The following is a 20,183-nucleotide window of genomic DNA, read 5'->3' on the forward strand; positions in this document are numbered from 1 at the left end:
TCTGTGGGTCCATCACTGCAATCGATCTATTTCACATTATTATCATTTCATCCATTGTTAACATAACAATATTGATTAGTGCAGCTTTAAACCAAGTAGACAATAAACATCTGAAGAGAGACAATCATAATTTTCTTCAGTACCTTTCTATACAGTACATATGTTTTAAACTAACTCTGCACTTAGAGATATAACATCTCTGAAACTGGCTGACAAAAAAAACCAAAATGACTTTGTCAAAAGTTTGTGAAAACTAAGGAACATTTAAATAAATCCTTAAAACAACAGCAGTGTTTCACACACACGGTGCAGCACAGACTGTCTTGAAATGCCAGCATGTCCTGAGCTTTAGGGTAGAAAGTGAATACTTGATATTGATCTACCCTGCAATTAACCCCTCAGGGGAAGCGTTATAGCCGTTTTACTTTGCAGCAGTATAAAGGTTATTGCCTTTTTTAAGTTAATTTATTTATTTAAATTAAATTAAAATGCATACCTTCTCAGTAAAGAAAATCAATATGTTTATTCAATCACAGTCCAAAAGTGTCCAAAGTAATAAGAGAGACAGACAGACACAGAGGAGAATACACACAGAGACAGAGAGAGATCGTTAACAGGTCATTTGTCTCAGGCTGTCAGCACAGCTTGCCTTGTGTGTCACTCGTGCCAGTTTGGCAGAGGCTCCAGGAAGCCCGGTGGCCTCGTTGGTAGAGTGCCAACCAGGCTGTGACAATACCTGTATGACTGGCCTGTCAGTGTGAAAGAGACTAACAATGAAATGAGAATGAGAAGAAACAGACTTAAATGTCTAAGCTGAAGAAAAAACTGAAAAATAGTGATGTAGTGATATTGTACTCCTGCATGTCCTGAACTGCTCCTTGCATTTAAAAGGGCCGGTTCACCCAAATCACAAAAGAAGACATATTTTCTACTTCTAATGACTCCTTATGGTGTCTTGCTATGCAGAAACTTGCAGTTTTATATACTAAGGTTTGGAGACCTCTAAGATACCAACACAATGGAGATGAGTGTGAATTCATTTTGGGGCTCACAGCATTGAAAAATGACATTTGAAAAGTCAACAATAGGTTTCCAAACAGTGAGGTGTGTGTCTGTGAGAGTTAGGATTCAGACCAAAAGCATCCCTGCATTAAAACAATGCAGTGATGAATGAAGACATGAAATATGATCCAGGAAGTCCAGTTTTTAACAAAAGATCCATTAATTTGAAGGCATACGAGACACCAAACACTGCAAAGAGGTGTATATCATGTAATACTATATTTCAGAAATATTCGTGTTCGTGTTACAAAGTAATCCACCATGAAAGTGTGTCTGTCTGTGCATGTATGTGACTGGCCGATGCAATGCCTTCCCAGATGAGGTTCTGTTCTCTTGCAGCAAAAGTTGATCCTGGTTGAGCCTTTTTTGACGAAGCCCTCAATATTGGCGCCGCCAGACAGTCTGGAGGGTTTCGTTTTTTTTTCACACAGGGCTAATGTCAGTCTGAACATGGCCTTAGAGGAGTAAAAAGGGTAAAGGGTAAAACAATGGGAGGTTATTTATTGAAGGTTTGCCTGCTGAATTGTATCACTTACCCACACGGTTAACAGCAGCAGCAGTTGTCATGTAGTTGTAGTTGTCATGTAATAACAGTGTCTGACTTTGAAAACCTCTGCTCTGGATAATCCACAAACCTTACTGTTAGTAACTTGCATTAGCTATTTTCTACCAAGGGAAAAAAATTGTGAAAACTCTTCACAGGTTTGGTCTATGAAGAGTCTATCAGCACTATCAGCATGACTAGATATTACTGAGGGTAAGCAGGAGTAATCCTTTAATGTGAGGGTCAGTTGTGCCTGTACTCTGCATGTTAGTATGTACAGTAGCAGTACTTGTTTCAGCATATATGGCAATGAGACAAATTCTAGTGCGATAATTTTACTCTGCAAATGAAATATTTGTGATTTTGTCCTGAGTAGCCATCTCTATCCAAAGCTCCTTACTGCTGTGCATTAGATAAAAAGTGTAAAAAGTGTGCAAGAGAAGTGTCAAAGCCTTTTTTTGAAGTCCCATCACACTGAAGTCTTTACAGAGCACTCAGCAGAGTCCGGCTAAGTGGATACACATGCTATATTAATACCTGTTGGTTCCCCAGAGAGAAGCTGTGTGAGGACACTGATCTGTTTATGGAGTTACATCTCCAGGCAAAAATACAGCTTACTTTACATATGTTACCATTCGTTGTATAATATTGTTGATCCCAAGGTGGCAATTAATTGTTTTTGATTAATTAGAGAGTAGAATCACACTTGGAGCAGCACCACTGAAGCTAGTAGGGACATGGTTCCTTTTATTTGTGTTGAAATGTTCTACAAGCCCCTTCAGAGGGTTGTTTTAATTTTCTGAGAATCTCTATGTTCCTGTGTGCAAATGAATAAATAGAAGAGCCAATTCAGGCTATGCAGAAGCAGAATACAAACTTAATAACCCATTAACTCTGCATACAGATGCATCATGGAAAAGTGTCTCCCTAAACCAGTTTTGAAAGATTCGACAAGAAGCTCTTATCATAAGGTCACTCAGTTGTCAAGGAGATGTTTTACTTGTTATCACATGACCTACTGTAAGTGGAATTTCTGTCACATAATAACTGGTGTTAAAACCTCTGGAAATTTGGTTTGAAACAGTGAAAATGCATATCAAAGTTGAATGCCTCAGCCACAAAAATCTGTCAAAAAACAGCTCATTTTGTTGTTTAGACCATTTCTCAAGACTGTGTAGGCATGGCAGATCATGTTTTGATTGAGCAGTAACGTCTCTTGGGGGCTAGCTGACTACAGTAACTAACAACTGGGGCTCACTGAGCCTCGGCTCCAAAATAAATATACTATATATATACTATTTATTACATGTACCATCATCACTAAAGGAGGGAGAGGAATACCTACACATAAGACACACCAAGCAAGAGAGAGCAGGAGAATTAGAGGGAAGCCATCGCTAACTGCTAAGCTAAACCGCTAAGCTAATGTAACTAGCAGAGCTGAAAAGCATGTAAACAATTGTGTGACTTACAAGAAAGCCAATTAAAGAAGGAGAGAGCTAAGAGTGCTTGAGCAGAACTACTGTACGTTTAAATGTACAATAGGGAATTAGCTGCAGTAATGAAGAATATAGCAAAATTAACTGAACTGAGATGTAGAAATGCTACCAATGACACAGAAAATCCAGCAACTGCAAATGAGACAATACACCTACCGCAGCAGGTCAGGTCATTTATGATGGTTCATGGAATTTATTGCATAATTTTCATAATAAATGCCCGAGCATAACCATGCTAAATTAAAACCCCATCTCAGGAAAGTTTATAAAAACTTAAATGACAATATTTTGAATGTGGATTTCAACTAATTTCTGATACTTTTTAGATGCTTATTATTATGTATTTAAGACCCTAGATTACATGGTTAGAAGGCTATTGTGGATTTGGGCTTCCAGTGGCTTTAAGGTGATAAGTAAACCATCTCCATGACAGCTGAGCAAACATTCATCTGCCAAGGAAGGCCATGGGACATAGCTGAAAGCCTCAGAAAAAAAAAGAGTTATGTTTGCATCTTTAATTGCTTCTGTGTAAATCACCAGTTCCATCTTCATGAAATAATTGGCTGTGTGATCTCTTGTCATTTTTTAAACTTGATAAATCCAATTTTAAATTTAATTAATTCAATTTGGACTAAGAGGATCCTCAGCTAAATGTGAGTCTCACTGGCAGCCTCTGATCTCCTTTTTTATTAGTTTAACTTGAATTAATTACTTGATTTTATCTATTTTCTCCTTGAGTATATTTTCACTTCTTTCTTTTCTTTTTATTTTCTTTTTTCATAATTGATGTCTATAATATTCTTTATAATTTTTTAACATTTAAGTTTTGAAACCCTGGATGTTGTGCATGGTGGGTTGGGGAGGCATGGAGGTGTTGAAGGGGTTGAAGGACAGTGGGACAACAATTGTTAAAAATTTGTTTGTACCTTTGTTGCCTATCTTTTATTGCCAATATCTTCAATAAAAAAAAGGTTTTTTTAACAAAATTGTCATAAAAATGTTTTGTCAAAGTGCTATTTCAGAGGTCAAGAATGAACCTTCAAGCTCAAATGTTTTGAAAGAGTTTTGTGGAAATGAGAAGTTACAACAAACACTTAAGGTACTGTTCAGAGTACTGACACATTTGAGTGCAAACCTGTTAACCTAACTTTGAAATAGTGAAAAGAATGATGAAAAACAGTCGAGTCCAGCCTCTACAGTAAAGAAAAGAAAATATCTAACAATCAACATTCTTACTATTAAATATAAGTATCAAGGCAAATGTTGGAGTTCAGCCATACAATGAAAATGAGTTTCCTCTACTGTCTTCTGGTGTGATCATCACCTCTCCTGACAGCACTTGAAGAATACTTTGCAGTGCATTTTTATCACTGAACTGAGATTGAAATGCACACTCTCTATTTTCTTTAATAGAGTGACAATCTGTGAGATTGTCAATTCACAACCGTGAGACGCCCGCTGTCAAGTCTCACACCGGATTCAGATATAATACAGTACATCACAACATATTTAGAGGATCAAGTTTGTCATGCTGGTCACACATTATCAAGCAGCACATCTCAGCCAAAAGCTAAAAGATCCTAACACACCACAGTTCCTTCAACACTTGTTAGAATATTTTCTTCTCCTGTAAAATTTCTTTACAAGAGGTTTTTTCAGGTGGGATGGTTCTCTCCCTTCTCAATTCTTCTGTGTTTTAACTTACTTCTCATTAAAAAAAAATAGGACAAGTCAACAATTGGTTGAAGTGAAAAGCAGTCTGGCGTTTTAAGTGGTAAAGATTTGATTTGCTGCCTGATGCAGTGACTCGATATGTGACTATTGAACACATCATCATAGGCAAAACAACACACGCAGGTATCAGATTATCAATGTCAATATCAGTGTTTCCTGATCCATAGAATACATTTTGGTTGCCCACTGAATGACATTTGCACCCAGTCAAAAAGTTAAATATTTCTTGCTTTCAGAAATGTAGTTTTAAAGGAGGGAAAATTGAAAAGTCCGTCAGAATGGTGCATTCATGTGCAGTCATACAACTTCCTTTTCAGAAAGCAAGGAAAATTGTACAATGATCAACAGACAAAAACATTTTAAAAAATGTTGAGTCTGGCCAGATGTCAGAAGTCACACTAAAAGTCAAATATCAAATCAAATTGTAGTGGATTTCTACAATAGAAAATAGAAGCAAGTTGCAGTAATTCTCTGTTAGTTATGGACAACAATACAAAGGTCAGTGTCACAGTTCAGTGCTAGCAGAGGTCAGCATCCCTCTGGGCCACAGGGAGGATGAGCCTGAACTGAGGTAGTAAAGCAGGCCAGATATCAGACACGTGCATGCTGGAATGATTGTATGAGAGGATGCGTGCTGCTGTTGACCGAGCGTTTGGCTGGTGGGATAATCCTTCCGAGCTAATGCCTTAAGCAGGGCTGAAATCTACCAGACCCTGCTGCATTGTACTGTAGTACCAAAAAACCAAGAGAATGGATCATGTGGGAAAACAGAAAGCTCTTTTCCTTTGAGTGGCAAAGGTTAAAAGCAGGTAACGTTTGACCTTACGGTGCATCCGAAGCTTTCAAAATGCTGATAAAATGAAAATATTGAGTAGAGGATTGCAGTTATTTGGGTAAAACAACAGTCGGATGCCCACATGATGAATCATGGATTGGATTAAAGAGAGCTGTAGAGCTGTAATGTATGAGATTGATTATGTCATATTCACATTTGTAATGTCTGTGCATGCCAAACATTAATGTTGTTTTTTTTTTTTTACAAAAGAATAATGTTTTAGCACACATGAAAGTAAGGTTGTTTCTCTTTGAATACACTGGGCTGAGTCATTGTGTTTTTACTGATTTAATTAAGAAAATTTGGACAATATTTACAACAGAATAGAGATACAGAGTAAGAGGCTCAGTGGTCAGCAATCAGAGCACTCATGCATAGACAAGGCTTACACCACTCAGTTTCATGCATCCGTGTTTTCCAAAAAGAGGCAGCAAGAGAAGATGTTTCTCCTCACTTAGAAATCGCTTTAAAGGAAAAGTTCTGGTTAATTACAGCTTTGGTCTTATTGTTGTAGTTTTGGACTTTGTTTCTGCTGTTAACACTGAACTCACCATACATGCAAAGGCTGAGAGACATTGCTACAGCAAAGCCCAACAGTGCAAGAAACTCAGTAGTTAGACAATCAGACGGGTTTCAAACAAGTCACGACAGATAAACTAAACATCTTATTTGAAATTAAAACTGAAACTCAGAACGCAGAGCTGTGCACTCACAACTAAGGCAAGCACAGCAGGCCAATATTGAAGCAGCAAGTTGGTCTGTAAACTAGGGCTGCAACAAACAATTATTTTCATTATAGTTTAATCTGCCAACTACTTTCCAGATCAATTATTTTGTCTGTGAAATTTCTGTTTACTATCATTAATGACAAAGAAAAGCTTCAAAATATCACATTTGAGAAGTTGAAACCATCAAATATTTGGCATTCTTGTTTAAAAATAAACAAAGTTGTTGCAAATTAATTTTTTGTTAGTTGCTAATTGATTAATCAACTCATCGTTGAAGCTCTACTGAAATTATGGATGTTTATAACGGACAGTTTGGGTAAACATGTGAACATTTGTCTCTGTTTTCTTCTCCAAAGAAGTTTAACTGATCATCTGACTGCTCGTTTTATTCACCCTGTCAGACTTCTTTTTAGAAATATTCTGGGAACATTGCCATGTTCCCAGACTTCAGTAATTAACTATTTTATCATAACTGAGGAATTTTCAAAATTATGAGTTGTATGAAACAGAATTTCCATTTGAGTATTTAAAAGTGAGCGAAAGGTGATTCTGAGCAAAGTCTTTGATAATCTACTACTCTGATAATCAATAAATGGTTTTAGTATTTTTTTAAATCAAAAATGCCAAATTTTTGCTGGTTTTAGCTTCTCATTTGTGATGATTTAATGCTTTCTTTGACATACATGACAGTAAACTGAGGGGGGGCTGAAAATGTCACCTTTGACCCTGCACAACTACAACAGGTATTACTCACTATTTTCTGACATTTATAGACATAACAATTAATTGATTGATCAATAATGAAAATAATCATTAGTTGCAGCCCTAAATTTTAGTATTTTCCTTTTATATGAAGTGCAACAACGTTATGTGAAAATTGTTGGGTTTTATTTGTTTGTGAACTACAGAACTGAAATTTGGTTTTAGTATGACTGATATTTCTACTGGTGACCCAAGAGTGGGAAATCCAAAAATTACATCAAAGGTGAACTAAAGTGTTAGGAAGACATGTCCATTTTCAACACAAGGCTAATTGCTATCAGTATATGTTGTCATTTTAGCCAGACTTTGAAGAAATAGTATTACAAAGCTGAAATGAATTATATGTCATTTCCTACTGTACACCAATGACATTCTTCTCTTCATTAGAAGAGTGATGCTCCGACCGCGACCACTTAATGGCTGGTCTGGTGGCTCTGGTTTGATCTCTTTGAAGCGACATGAAAGTGCTGCTTTGAAGCTCAGGAGTGGAAATAACCTCTCAGAGGTGAATTAAAGACATTTTTGAACCTCTGAAGCTGCAGGTCCATGCAGAGAGATGACACACCAGCTTGTTCAGAAGGAGTCTACCTCAATGAAACGAGGCCACATACAGTGAGAGCTCTGGAAGGGGTCTGAGACTTTTACTGTATCTGTGAACATTTCACTGGTTTATCTTGCTTTCTTGCCTTAGTGGTTTGGCTTAATGATCAAATCTTTGTGTGATGACTATTCAACAAGTTAAAGTTTAAAATAGTAGCGTGACACAGGCAAACACGTTTCTTTTTTTCCTCTGGCACCCTAATTATCTAACAGGAGCGACTAATAATTAATGAGCCTGCAGGTTGACATTTAGTGTCTACATGTGACTATATGTGTTGACTAGTCCCAGTTTATTGCTCATGTAATCATTGGTTTAACATTTGAGACTCTTGTATTGATGATTACACAGAAACCACAAAAATAAGTTGCTATTTTCCATGACAATAAATAGGGGTCAAGCTTTGAAAAATGTGGCATGTAATTTGAAGACGCTATATGCTGTTTTTACATTTATACATCAATAAAATCCTTAAACACTCCTCTATCTTGCTGCTACTAAAATTTCAAAAAAAACTCTTGCACATTCATGGACTGCTAGTACTATGAAAAGTTATATGAGCATATATGTAATGATAGATTAGACTATGCGTCTTTTCAGTGATTGCTGTTATTGTAAAAGCTTTGGTGGATTCAGGATTTTTTTAGGCTGATATTAATAATCGGGAGTTTAATTTTCTTTTTCCACCCATGACATAAATGAAAAGTTTTAATAAAGTTCTGCTTTTTTTTTTAGAAATTGCACTTAAGAAATGTAATGGGCAGGACATTTTCAACTGAAAAATAAACTTGTCACTTCTCTCTAGTGTACAAACTATAGGATGATGACACAGTTATTACTTCATTTTCTTGTCATTTATCGCTTGACATATACGCCGATGGCGATATACTGTTTATCTGCAATTATCTAATATCTGCTATCTAACTGCTACCACCTAATATCAGCCAATTTATCTGCAGACCACAGATTGTAAAATTTTAGAGCTGAAATGTAGACCAAGTAATATCCAATTTAGCAGAAGGCCCATTCATTACTTTCCATAGATTTTCTAAAAATGAAGGCAAAAAAAGTCTCTAGAGATACTACAGCAATGATGAACGTAGCCTTCAGAGATCCTAAGTTATAAGCTGATATATTTGAGTGCATTGTTTAGGCACACCCTAAAATTAGTGTCTGTCTGTCATCTTTGTTTGGTTAAAGACACTTTTTGTAACCACATTAAAACACACTTTGTAAACTGAATGAAGTATTTGGTACCAGCAGGACAGAAGAGTCTATAAAGAATTTAATTGGTGATATCAGTACAGTGATAAGTGGTGACAAATGACCTGCTGGGTCAGGTTAAAATTTCTTTCCTTCCTTTCTTTCAACTCGTAGGAAATCTGCCCTGCTGAGGTGTCATTGAGCAAGACACTGAATCCCAACCAGTTGATCTATTGTTAACCCGGAACCTCTTTATCTTCATGTAGAAATGCAAGTGAGCATAGAGAACCATTAGTCATCCCAGGTCCACTGACACCTAAAAAATATCTGTTGAACCGGAGCGGTAGACCTGACATGCTCAGCAGGCAGACTGGACGTGGACTAGAGCAGTGTCATTACAAGAGGCCAGACGGTGTAGCTATTTTTAGCTCTAGTCCTTCGACTCACGGTGGGTTGAAGTGTGTGGAGGTTGGCAACCTGGTGGCCGTGTCATTAACACCCTCTCACTTCCATTAAACAACAGCCCCTGCAGACCTCGCCGAGCCAACATAATAAGTCCAGCTATTGTGGATCCAGCCCATGTGTTTGTGTGTGTCGGCCAATATAAATTGTGCATTTTTACACACACTTCTATGCTGCTGTCAACTCTTTGGCTCAAATCAAATGGCATGTGTGTAAAGTGAGAGGTGTCACTTGTAGTGATGAATCTATAGAGAATTATCAGTGACTCTGCAGCTCCCCTCAGCTTTACGGACACAGAAACAGACACAGTTAGCTGTAGAGTAGCTGGTGAACATAGTGGAGCATTTAGCAGCTAAAGTGTCAGATATTTCCCTCAGGAGTTGGTACAGAGCAAAAATAGAGCTAAAAGAGAGTGAATATTGGATTTACACTCACGAGGTGGACAGAAACACAACTCCAAATGAATGATAATGTTGCTCCATAACTGCTGGATTTGGAAATAAGCAATTTTCTAACTATTCAAACATATCAAAAAGGTGATGATATGTCAATGTTGCATTCACAGGCTGTTTAGATATTGCAGGTATAGTATCAGTGTCGAAAATCCAATATTAGTCTGGTTGCACTAAATAATGTTGTAGCACTAGACTGAAGCCAGTCTCAAGTACCTGATGGTCCATTCTTGGTCTCACCTCTACTATTTCATTTCAATTTAGTCTTGGACATATGGTGTCCTTTTTTCCAAGAATAATCCTAACCCCATATTGCTAACCCTAACCCAAACCTAATAAATGCCAAAATATTTATTAAAAAACTTACAAAGTAAAACAGACGCCAAAACAAGGTTTACTAGTAAAATAAATATTTTTTAAACAATCATTGTTGTCACAGTGATTACTTACAGTCTAATTTCTTCATCATCATTAGTTTACATGTGTTAAGATACTAAGCTTTTCCAAAGTCATTATGTAACAACCTGAAAGAAGGAACTTAGACTAACAAAAACTTCAGTTACACGACACAACTCTCTTTGCTTTACTTAACATGTTCTCTATCTTGATGTGTCTGGGTGTTTATAATACAAAGTAGCATGTACACCTCACATCACCCTGCATAATCACAAATTAACAGAGATTTCTCCCCCTGGAGCTTCAACACGATAATGAGCCAATTAGAGGCTCCTCAGAAAGTCCAGGAGTGATCAACTAGGCAGGGGTCCAGGCTGGGAAGTGGCTTCATAGAAGATGACATAAACACACACACACACACACAAGCAAACAACAAGCAAATATCCCTGAAACAACAGCAGCCTTTCACGTGTGCTCAGGTTACATTTAGTGTAACCGACATCACTTTATCCTCTGCAAATATGGTTGTAACAGGGATGTCATGCTACACAACACTGAGCTATCAATACGTCATCTTTGGTTTACCTCAACAACAACTGAAACTGTCACTTTTTTTAAATGGTCGATCAAAAGAAAATTATGTAGCATTTAATTGTCGTGTCACTTTTTAAGTAAAATTGCCAAAATTCACTGGTTCAAACATATTATATGTGAATATTTGCTGGTCTTGACTGTTGGTTGGACAAAATGTGGAAAAGTGATGGCCTCTAACCCTCCTAACACTTTTTATACCAAATAGTTAATCAACAAGAAAATGATTGGCAGAAAATAATCTCCGACCACATCGCAACAAACCAAATTGACTGTCACTGTGATGATGACCTTAACTGTTGTCCAAAGAACCCACCAGTAAAAAAATCACCATTGAGAAATTCCCCAGGTATTTGATTTCTGGCTCACTCTTCTGAAAAAGCTGAGACAAGCAGCCAGCAGCAAAGATTAAGGTTAAGTAGAGGTGTGAGAGGCAGGTGTGTCTGATACCAGGAAGTAGCATTATCATGAAACGCAAGGAATGAGAAGAAGTAAGTGAAGTCGCTGTCCCATGTGAGGTACAGCCCAACACACAAACACACACACACATCAACACACACACAGGACAGCAACAGCAGCAGATGGCCAGGGGATTATTCCCCCTCTATCCCCACCCCCTCCTCCCAGACGGGCCGCTGAAGCTTTACTCATGTCCCTGTCATTCCAGCACAGTGTGCCGGTGTGTTTGCAGACCTGCCCTGTCCTCACCTACTGTCCTCACCTATGGCATCTGGTGACCTATAAAATGCTTTCAGTTATCACCTTTATACATCTGAACCGGGCCCTTTATCTAGCATTACAAAATAAAAATGACACAAGCTCCAGCTTTTGTGCCGTTCTGCACAACTGACGGAGAGATTGAATCCCTTGCTGCTATCTTAACATTACCAACAGTCCACCTGCATGTATTTATCCTAAATTATTGCTGTATAATTTCTACTAATGGAATTTCTTCACAGTAGCCTAACTAAACACTTGGCACATGATGCAATACCATTACTGTATGCATTTATTCCACTGCTAATTGCCATCCAGAAATAGCTGAGTGTGGGTACTGACTGAGCTGTCAGTGACTGTGTCCTCCCATCCTCAGCTTTTTATTCTGCAGCCACTCACTCTCGGCAGAGGACTGCCAGCCACCATGCAGGCTTAAGGGCCCTCGACACAACAAGGAACAAGGAACAAGAAATTAGGAAAATGGCCACTGAAAAGTATCACGGTTCGTAAAGAACAAGGATGTCACTCTTCTGGTTTGTCTGCATTTCTCTCAATGAGGCGGAAAGTCTGGGTTCCCTTAATAAGGGAGATCACATCTGTCATGCCAAAGGGAAAAGCTAAAACTCTGGCTTTGGTTAAAATGGTTCAATTATCTTCATATTGAAAACACAAAAAAAACACTTAACTGCCTCACACAGATTATTCAACCTGTATATCTTAAAAGCAACAACTCATCACACCAAAATCACAAGTCATTTGTCAATCAATGTGACCCATATAGGACGAAGACAATTTTTAGCCAACTAAAACATCTTGGTTAAGGTCAGGGAAAGATCACCGTCACGGCGATAAGAAACTTCAACTGTTGCTAGGAGACAGGATGTGAACCATGGTCTCTGGTGTTGAAGGAGATGCTTTGTATGCCCCTCCATCTACCCCAGCCTCTACTCTTGAGGTACAGTAACATTGGCCTTCAGTTGAGCAACAGCAACTCACTCTCAGGGACAACAAAGGCACATTTTTGGCACGGGAAGATTACGGCAGAGAAATTAGCTCCATTTAAAGGTGGAATTTAAGTCAGTGGTATAAGAGCGTCACCCTACATCCTACTTTTAAAAAGTACTCAACTGATTTAGCAAGATACTCCTATATACTATAACATTATCAGACTCACAATGGACAGTTAGAACAAACAGAAGGATCAGCAGACCTGTCTTTTTTTAACCTGGCACTCACGTTACCTACTGGGCAACTCAGCTGCCAGTAGTTGGGTCAGAGATTTGGGTTTGTTATGCTAGTAGCGGCTTATGTAGCCTGGAGCTGCTAGCCTCAAGCAGAGATGAGGAACAGGCTGCAGAGGTCTGGTAACCTCACTTCTTTCTAACTCCCATTTTTTTAATGTTCAAACTTGTAGTCTTCAGTCCCAATCGGCACTGACTCAAGTAACATCACTTGGGGCAACTTATCAAGACTTCATGCAGCTCGCTCTGAAGTCACAAAAGGCTTTATACTGTACAAATTGTTTCATATACACAGTGGTACTCCCATGACCTGAAAACAGGCTTTGATGTGTTAAGTTGGAGGAATTCTCCTTTAAATTACCAACCTAAACGTAGTTCTAGCACAGTTTTGACAAATAAAACGTCTGAATCCCTTCCAAATAAACTGAGAATATCTACAGCTACCAATGCCATTTAACCAAAAGTTCAACCAACCAGTCATTCCAGAGGTCAAGCACCAACTGAACGTAAGTTTGACATTAAGTTTGAGTGTAAAGAAACTATTTTCACACTTAACTCTCCACTTTATTCTGTTGCACCATCTCTACTTAAGTTGAAACTTAACTAATCCAAGTATGGTCATCAACAAAAGTCTGGAAAACGTACAGCTTGGTATAAAATATTCTGCCAAAGTAAACATCTAAACTGTTGAAGTTTCTTTTTAAAGCAACCACAAGATGAGCCAGTTGCAATTCCCATACAGTATATTGTTATCAAGATAAATGTGACAAATTGTATTTAAATAGATTTTAGGTCACATCATCCAGCTCATGCTCTGCGTCTGAATCAGACAAATGCAACAAGATTCAAGAAGATTCTGCTATGAAACAGATTCAAGATTTACAGGTTTCACTGATACAGGTGAACATGAGTCACACTCTCGCTCAATCTCTGTGCAACCTATGAAACAAAATTATGGTCTTTTTTTATAATTCCACTTGGCTGAGCCCACTGCGACCCAGCTGTGCCTCACCCGCTCTATCCCTCTATCTCTCCGATTCCCCCAACCTCACCCCCATCTCATCATTCTGTAATAGAGGAGTTTGGTAGTTGGGTCTCCCAGCCTCAGGCAGCACTCACACCCAAGATGAGAAATGGTCAAAAACGATCAGTGAGAAACAATACGCTAGGGGCTGAGAGGTAGAGATAGGCAGACAATAGTTTGATGGTGTGAAAATCAATCAGCATGTCTGTGAAAGAAGAGCAATTTGTAATCTGGAAAGGAGCCAGAATGTCAAATAAATTGGTTGTCAGTGTAGGATGCATCTGGTTTTTAAACCTTTAATTAACTGTACTTTATCTATCTGAATACACGTGCTATTTTTCAGCAACAACTTGTTTCTTGTTGAAGTTACACACCTTCCCAGTACAACCACTATTTCCTGCTGTGGGTCTGCTGATCAGCTTAACAACTGCAGATCAAGTGACTTGCTTAAAGGCACCTCAGCAGTACTTGCAGTGGCAGGAGAAAACAATATCCCATCCCATCTCACATCACTTCCACTTACAATCCAGCATCTCTCTTAAACAATTAAGAGATAAAATTCCACTAATATGTATTTTTATAGGCTGACATAGTATATTTTAGGAATAAAGGAGCCAATATGGTAAAACATTCAAGCACTATTGTTTCCTCCAGAACCAAAACTAAAACTTTACACTTAAACAAATAATACTCCTTAAGGATTATCAGCTCCTTAACGGTTCATTAAGCTTTTCAACCTTGCATTTTTCTTATTTTCTTAATCAATATTTCATAAAAAAAAAAAAATCCCAGTAGAGCTTTAGAGGTTCTTGCTTCAGCATATTAACACCCAGTTACAAACACTTACTTTGTTGTGATTTGATAATTAAAAGATTTAACTTGAGAATCCAGTTAAAGACGATGTGAAACTTTATTTTGGTTCATTCTTTGTTTGTCCGCAGCTGCATTCACAACTTACAAAAAAGCACAAGAATCTGATCATGTTGCATTAGATTTTATACAGCTTTGTATTTGAGAAATTGAAAATCAGTGGTTAAGATCAATATTGCTAATTTGCAATGCCTTGGACTAACGATATCAGTCACGACTTGTGAAACATGTTGGGAAAACTTGCATGATTTGGAGTTGGTTTACTTTTCTGTTCAGTTTTGAGTACATCACTATGGCTTTAATTAAAAAAATAAAAGTTAAAAACATTTTTTGTCATGCTGCCATAAACTTGTCTTCAAGTACTTTTTCTCTTTCACTGCAGCTGTGCTAAAATCAAATCACATCAAAATGCAAAACAAATCCTTTTCTCTGCTGGGCAGATAACTGTTGCAAAAGTCAAATTCAAAAACTCTCATTTCATTCATGCGTGAGTTCCTGCTTGGACCTTATCACTTCACAACCGCTCATGTTTCACTTTTCAATTTTGTTGCAAAATTTCTGTCTTGAATGTTCCCAGTTCTACACATGTAGTCCTTCTGCCTTTTATTTGTGTTGCCTTATATTTACAGGTACAACTCTGGACTGTAAATGTGGCAGATATCCACTTGATATGACTAAGTCAGACTGCTAAAGCCTCACAGATGTTTCAGATAAACTTTTATATGCATTCAGACACAAAATGACTGCGTGGACACACTATGGATTTTGTCCCTATCACTTACATTGAAAGCATATATGAAGGTGATCTTTTAATAGCTTTTAATAACAGGAGGAATGATTACAGCGAGGAAAACTTCTTTCAGTGTTCATATGGACACCTGACTGTTGTTTTAAGACACACTTGAAAAATTATGAACCTATCCTTTAATATTTATTTATTCATTTATTTGACAAAAACAGCTTAAAATTTGATCTTGTTTTACATCCTTATATTTCAACAATATTTTATATATTAATATTTTATATCAATATTTTTTTGCAGTGATATTTGTGTCTCTAACCTAAAATGTCCTGTGGGATAAACTTGTACTTTCAGCTTGTCATTCTTCTGTTCCTATAGGGTATTGTTTTTCATTATTATTATCATTTTAAAGAGTGCAACCTGCAGCTATGAATTGAGACCTTACCTCTGACACACAGCAGGGACATCGCAGCGGGATTTTGTGCAACAGTTCCTCCAAAGCCGATGAGCCTTCAGTGAGTTTGCAGCCCAGTTGCTTGTTGCACAGCAGTCATTTAGACTACTCCTAAATGTCGTTTACTTTCCGCTTCATCACACCGCCTGGTTAAAAAAAAAAAAAAAAGAAAAACTACATTTGTGAGCCAGGTGGGCAGACCAGGAGGTCCTGATAGCTTCAAGGTTTAACTGTCACTGGCAGAGACCGACTAACAACCGGCTGAAATCCGGTAGAGCGGGGCGGCTCTTATGCTGCATTCAAGGACTGCTACGAAGGTAGGACTTTGGAATGGTCGGCACATTCACACATACGTGCATAGTGAGGTAAAAAAAAAAACTTAGCTTACATACAAGCCCCTACCATGAAAAAAACTTTTCTTCAAGGAAATGTGGGGATGCCTTCGACCCCCAATATTTTCTTCAACTTAGCAACATAAATATTGGATATATATTGATGAATTTACGAAATTAAACGATACAGAAGAAATTATATAGCATAGTATAATTTTATGGGCAGGGGTGAAAGCTGTCTTAAGGGGAAAAAATAATGAGATATTCATCAGTAAAGAAAAGACGACGGAAACAAATTAAGACAGAACATTAAAAAAATCACGTGATCTGAAAATAAACAAACAGCTGAAGAAGAAATATGTTGAATTATATTGTTGACAGAAGAAGTGGAGAAATCATTAATACTTAAAAAAAAAAACAATATGATGGGGGACCAAAATCAATGAAAGTTTTATTCTACAGGCTTAAGATATTTCATCTGCTTAACAGCGGATGAAAAAGGCAGTTCTTGAAATTTGTTTTATGTGGGAGTCGAAGGACATCCTGATCAAAGATGACTTACGGTGGTGCTGGAGGCCAGGGTAATACCATCTACAGTAGCTATATCATTAGATAATGTGTTTCTAAGCACGATAACTAGTTTAATAGCAGAAAATTGCAGGTCATCTAGGTCTTTATGTCCTTAAGGCATGCTTGTAGTTTAGTTAACTGATTGGTTTCACCTGGCTTCATTGATAAATATAACTAGGTATCCACATAATTTATGGAGTGTTTCCTAATAATATTACTTAAAGCATGTATAAGGTGAATTAGTCCAAGTACAGAACTTTGTGGAACTCCATAACTTTTGCATGCATGGAAGATTTATCATTAACACATACAAACCGATAAATAGGATTTAAACCAGCTTAATGCCAATTAAACATTCCAGTCTCTATCAGTGCTACAATTGACTATCAAATCCTAAGATCTAACGAGACAAGTACAGTGCGAAGTCCTTTGTCCGATGCAGTTAGGTCATTTGTAACTTTCAGTGTTGTCTGTGCTATGATGCAATCCAAATCCTGACTGAAAGTTCTCAGACTATTGCTATGTAGAAAGTCACATAACTGATTAGTAACCGCTTTCTCAAGAATCTTAGAGAAAGGGACATTAGATATAGGTCTATAGTTTGCTAAAAATGCCTGAAATCAAGAATGGGCTCAGAAGAGGTTTAATTACAGCTACTTTAAAGGATTGTGGTACATAACCTGTACCTAGTTGTAAGGGGGTCTAAGACACAGTCTGCACTTACGATAGCACAATGAACACCCCTTTAAACTTGATGTAAGTAACTCATTTCCACACCAATGTTATACAAAATGTATTTTATTTCTCCAAAGGCAATCATGTCACAAGCTTTAATTCAACAGGGCCCATCAGTTGAAAAACATCTGAGATCTGAAAAGAAAAAGCAAGTTAGTACTTAAATTGGCTTTAACCTTCATGAAGTTGTAGTAACATTAAGAACATTAAGGCCATTATCCCTCACATGAGAACTATGTCTGATACATTACACTACACTTACCTGTCAGTTGATGGGTTATGTTCTAGCTTGGGCTGGTAGCTGGGAACCTGGGGCTTGGGCTTGGGCTTGGGCTTGGGCTTGGGCTTGGGCTTGGGCTTGGGCTTGGGCTTGGGCTTGGGCTTGGGCTTGGGCTTGGGCTTGGGCTTGGGTTTGGGCCGGTAGCCGGTAGCCTGGGGCTTGGGCCGGTAGCCGGGAGCCTGGGGTTTGGGCCGGTAGCCGGGAGCCTGGGGCTTGGGCCGATAGCAGGTAGCCTGGGGCTCGGGCTAATTGCTTGGCCCCGTAGCAGGGAACCTGGGGCTCGGGCTGGTAGCTCGGCCCCTGGGGCTGGTAGCTCGGCCCCTGGGGCTGGTAGCTCGGCCCCTGGGGTTGGTAGCTCAGTACCTGGGGCTGGGGCTTGGGTTGGTAGCTTGGCCCCTGGGGCTGGTAGCTCATGTCCCAAATGCCAGGATTAGAACCATGATAGGAAGCTGAGAATAAATGTCACCCAATAAAGTTAGAAACTCCACTATTCAAGATGTGAATTGTTTTACAAGAAGTTTATTCTTGACTTATTGTAGTCTTACATTTAATGTAAGTTTCAAGCTCTCCAATAACCAGCAGCCATAGCAACACCACACTACAAAAGAAAGCCATGTTTAAGTAACAATTTCAGTCATTTCAGACAGTCTAAAATTATAGTGCTGAAGACAGAAGGAATCACTTAAAAATTACCATAGATTAAGTCCCATGGCTTCAGCCACAGATTAGATCAAATGCAAACTGAAATGCCTCTATCTGACTTCAGCTGACCCAACACAAGCAAAATGCTGTCTTCCTTCCACAGTGGTGCACTGGTAGGCAGTCTGCAGTGCAATTTATTTAACTTGTTTTGACAGCCAATCACAGCTCTCTCTCAGTAACAGGTTGATTGAAAACAGGTGGAAGTAACAGGGCTTGGATCATCATGACACACAGGTGTTCAGAAAATCCTTAATTCAAAATAGTGTCGGTTTCTCTTTTGGTTGTTCAGTTTCCACCGAACTAAATCACACCACATATTGATACAGTTATTATTTATACCAAACAGCCACAGTTGCAATGATTACCACATATCATCACATAAGACTGAAAGCATTTATCATCATGAAAATGCATTATTAAAACCAAACATATTTGTTGAATCAAAAACTAGTCATGTCTTTTGGCCAAATGACTGAGAAAAATACTAAAGGAAGTTTGTGTGTATCTTTTTGGTCTGCCCAAAATTTTAATTGGTTTTGCCAAAATCACAGATCGATGAAATAAGGACAAGATCACACAACATTACACCAATATATTTTACTGGACATGAGTTCTTGTTTAATTTCCCCAAAAGCACTTACACTGTGTTCTTAGATATGCTGGGTATCTTCTGCTTGATTATTTGTAAAATGCACAGCGCATGTATTCTTCAGGTCATATAATTGGGTCAATCAGAAAACTCAACATTTTGTGTTTACCAGCTCCTCTTGGAAAGATTTGTTTCGCTTCTTTCACTGTGGTAAGTGGAATAACAACAATGTTATTAAGCTAAGATTTGTTTATATATTTTTTAAAAAGTTATATCTGTCACTGTGGGGGAAATATTTGTGTTCCATGGGTCATTATCTGGTCATTTTCTATCCTTGGAGCACTATGTCATGACCTGTCTTTTTCAGAGTGGGTTATTTGAATGTAATTTTATATAATTTTTCTGTATTTACATCCAGAAATCTGTACTTTGTTGGGGAGTTCTTGTGGATGGATATTTTTAAAATAAATCTCTGTAGAATAACTAAAGGTTTTTTACTGTTATTTGACGTTAAGTGTTTGGCAACTTTTGCCGCCAGACTTTTTACCATTTTTTACAATTTCTTTTTTTACAGTGAAGGGTACCTATTTACAAAGAATTAACTTGACAACTCATTGACAACTCAACTCCTGACATTTAATGCTTGCTTGAAGTTCTCCAATAAACAGCAGCCATAACAGCACTATATTACAATAGAAAGTCGTAATTAAACAACAATCATCTCAGACATTCTAAGATTATATTATAGAGGATTGAAAGAATCATTTAAAAAGTACCATAGATTAAGTCCCATGGCTTCAGCCAGAGATTACATCAAATGCAAACCGATATGCCTCTATTTGACTTCAGCTGACCCAACATGCCCAATTTAACTTGTTTTGATAGCCAATCACAGATCTTTCTCCAACAGGTTGATTGGAAATAGGTGGAAGTAATGGGGTTGGGTTCAAATTTTGTTTTTCGTCACTGTTCAGATTTCTTGAAGTGCATCACATGACTGCATGATTATTAATATTATTTATTCTAACAAGCTACCATTTGACTGAGAGCATTAAAAATCA

At 37.9% G+C, this 20,183-nt stretch overlaps 2 protein-coding genes across 3 annotated transcripts in view; both read right to left on the reverse strand.

Annotated features, from left to right (window-relative positions):
• LOC137169129 (protein unc-13 homolog B-like) overlaps positions 1-16,454 on the reverse strand; it is a 202,162-nt gene extending 185,708 nt beyond the window's left edge. The window contains exon 1 of the mRNA XM_067572132.1: positions 15,906-16,454. Within this exon, the coding sequence (XP_067428233.1) occupies positions 15,906-15,927 (22 nt within the window). The 5' untranslated portion in view covers positions 15,928-16,454. The remainder of the gene's footprint in view (positions 1-15,905) is intronic.
• Positions 16,455-17,600: 1,146 nt separating this feature from the next.
• LOC137169115 (uncharacterized) lies at positions 17,601-18,668 on the reverse strand. Of its 2 annotated transcripts, none has more exons than XM_067572112.1 (5): positions 18,525-18,668; positions 18,377-18,429; positions 17,964-18,280; positions 17,814-17,897; positions 17,601-17,686 (listed from the first exon to the last, which is right to left on the reverse strand). In XM_067572112.1, the coding sequence occupies exons 1-4, from the start codon at positions 18,539-18,541 to the stop codon at positions 17,829-17,831; spliced, it is 456 nt and encodes a 151-aa protein (XP_067428213.1). In that variant the 5' UTR covers positions 18,542-18,668; the 3' UTR covers positions 17,601-17,686; positions 17,814-17,828. The 2 variants fall into 2 exon arrangements, with proteins under 2 accessions (XP_067428213.1, XP_067428221.1); XM_067572120.1 differs by having other exon boundaries at positions 17,814-17,879; positions 18,525-18,667.
• Positions 18,669-20,183: the final 1,515 nt, after the last annotated feature.

This window comes from Thunnus thynnus, chromosome 2 (genome assembly GCF_963924715.1).
Source record: "Thunnus thynnus chromosome 2, fThuThy2.1, whole genome shotgun sequence".
Lineage (NCBI taxonomy): Eukaryota > Metazoa > Chordata > Actinopteri > Scombriformes > Scombridae > Thunnus > Thunnus thynnus.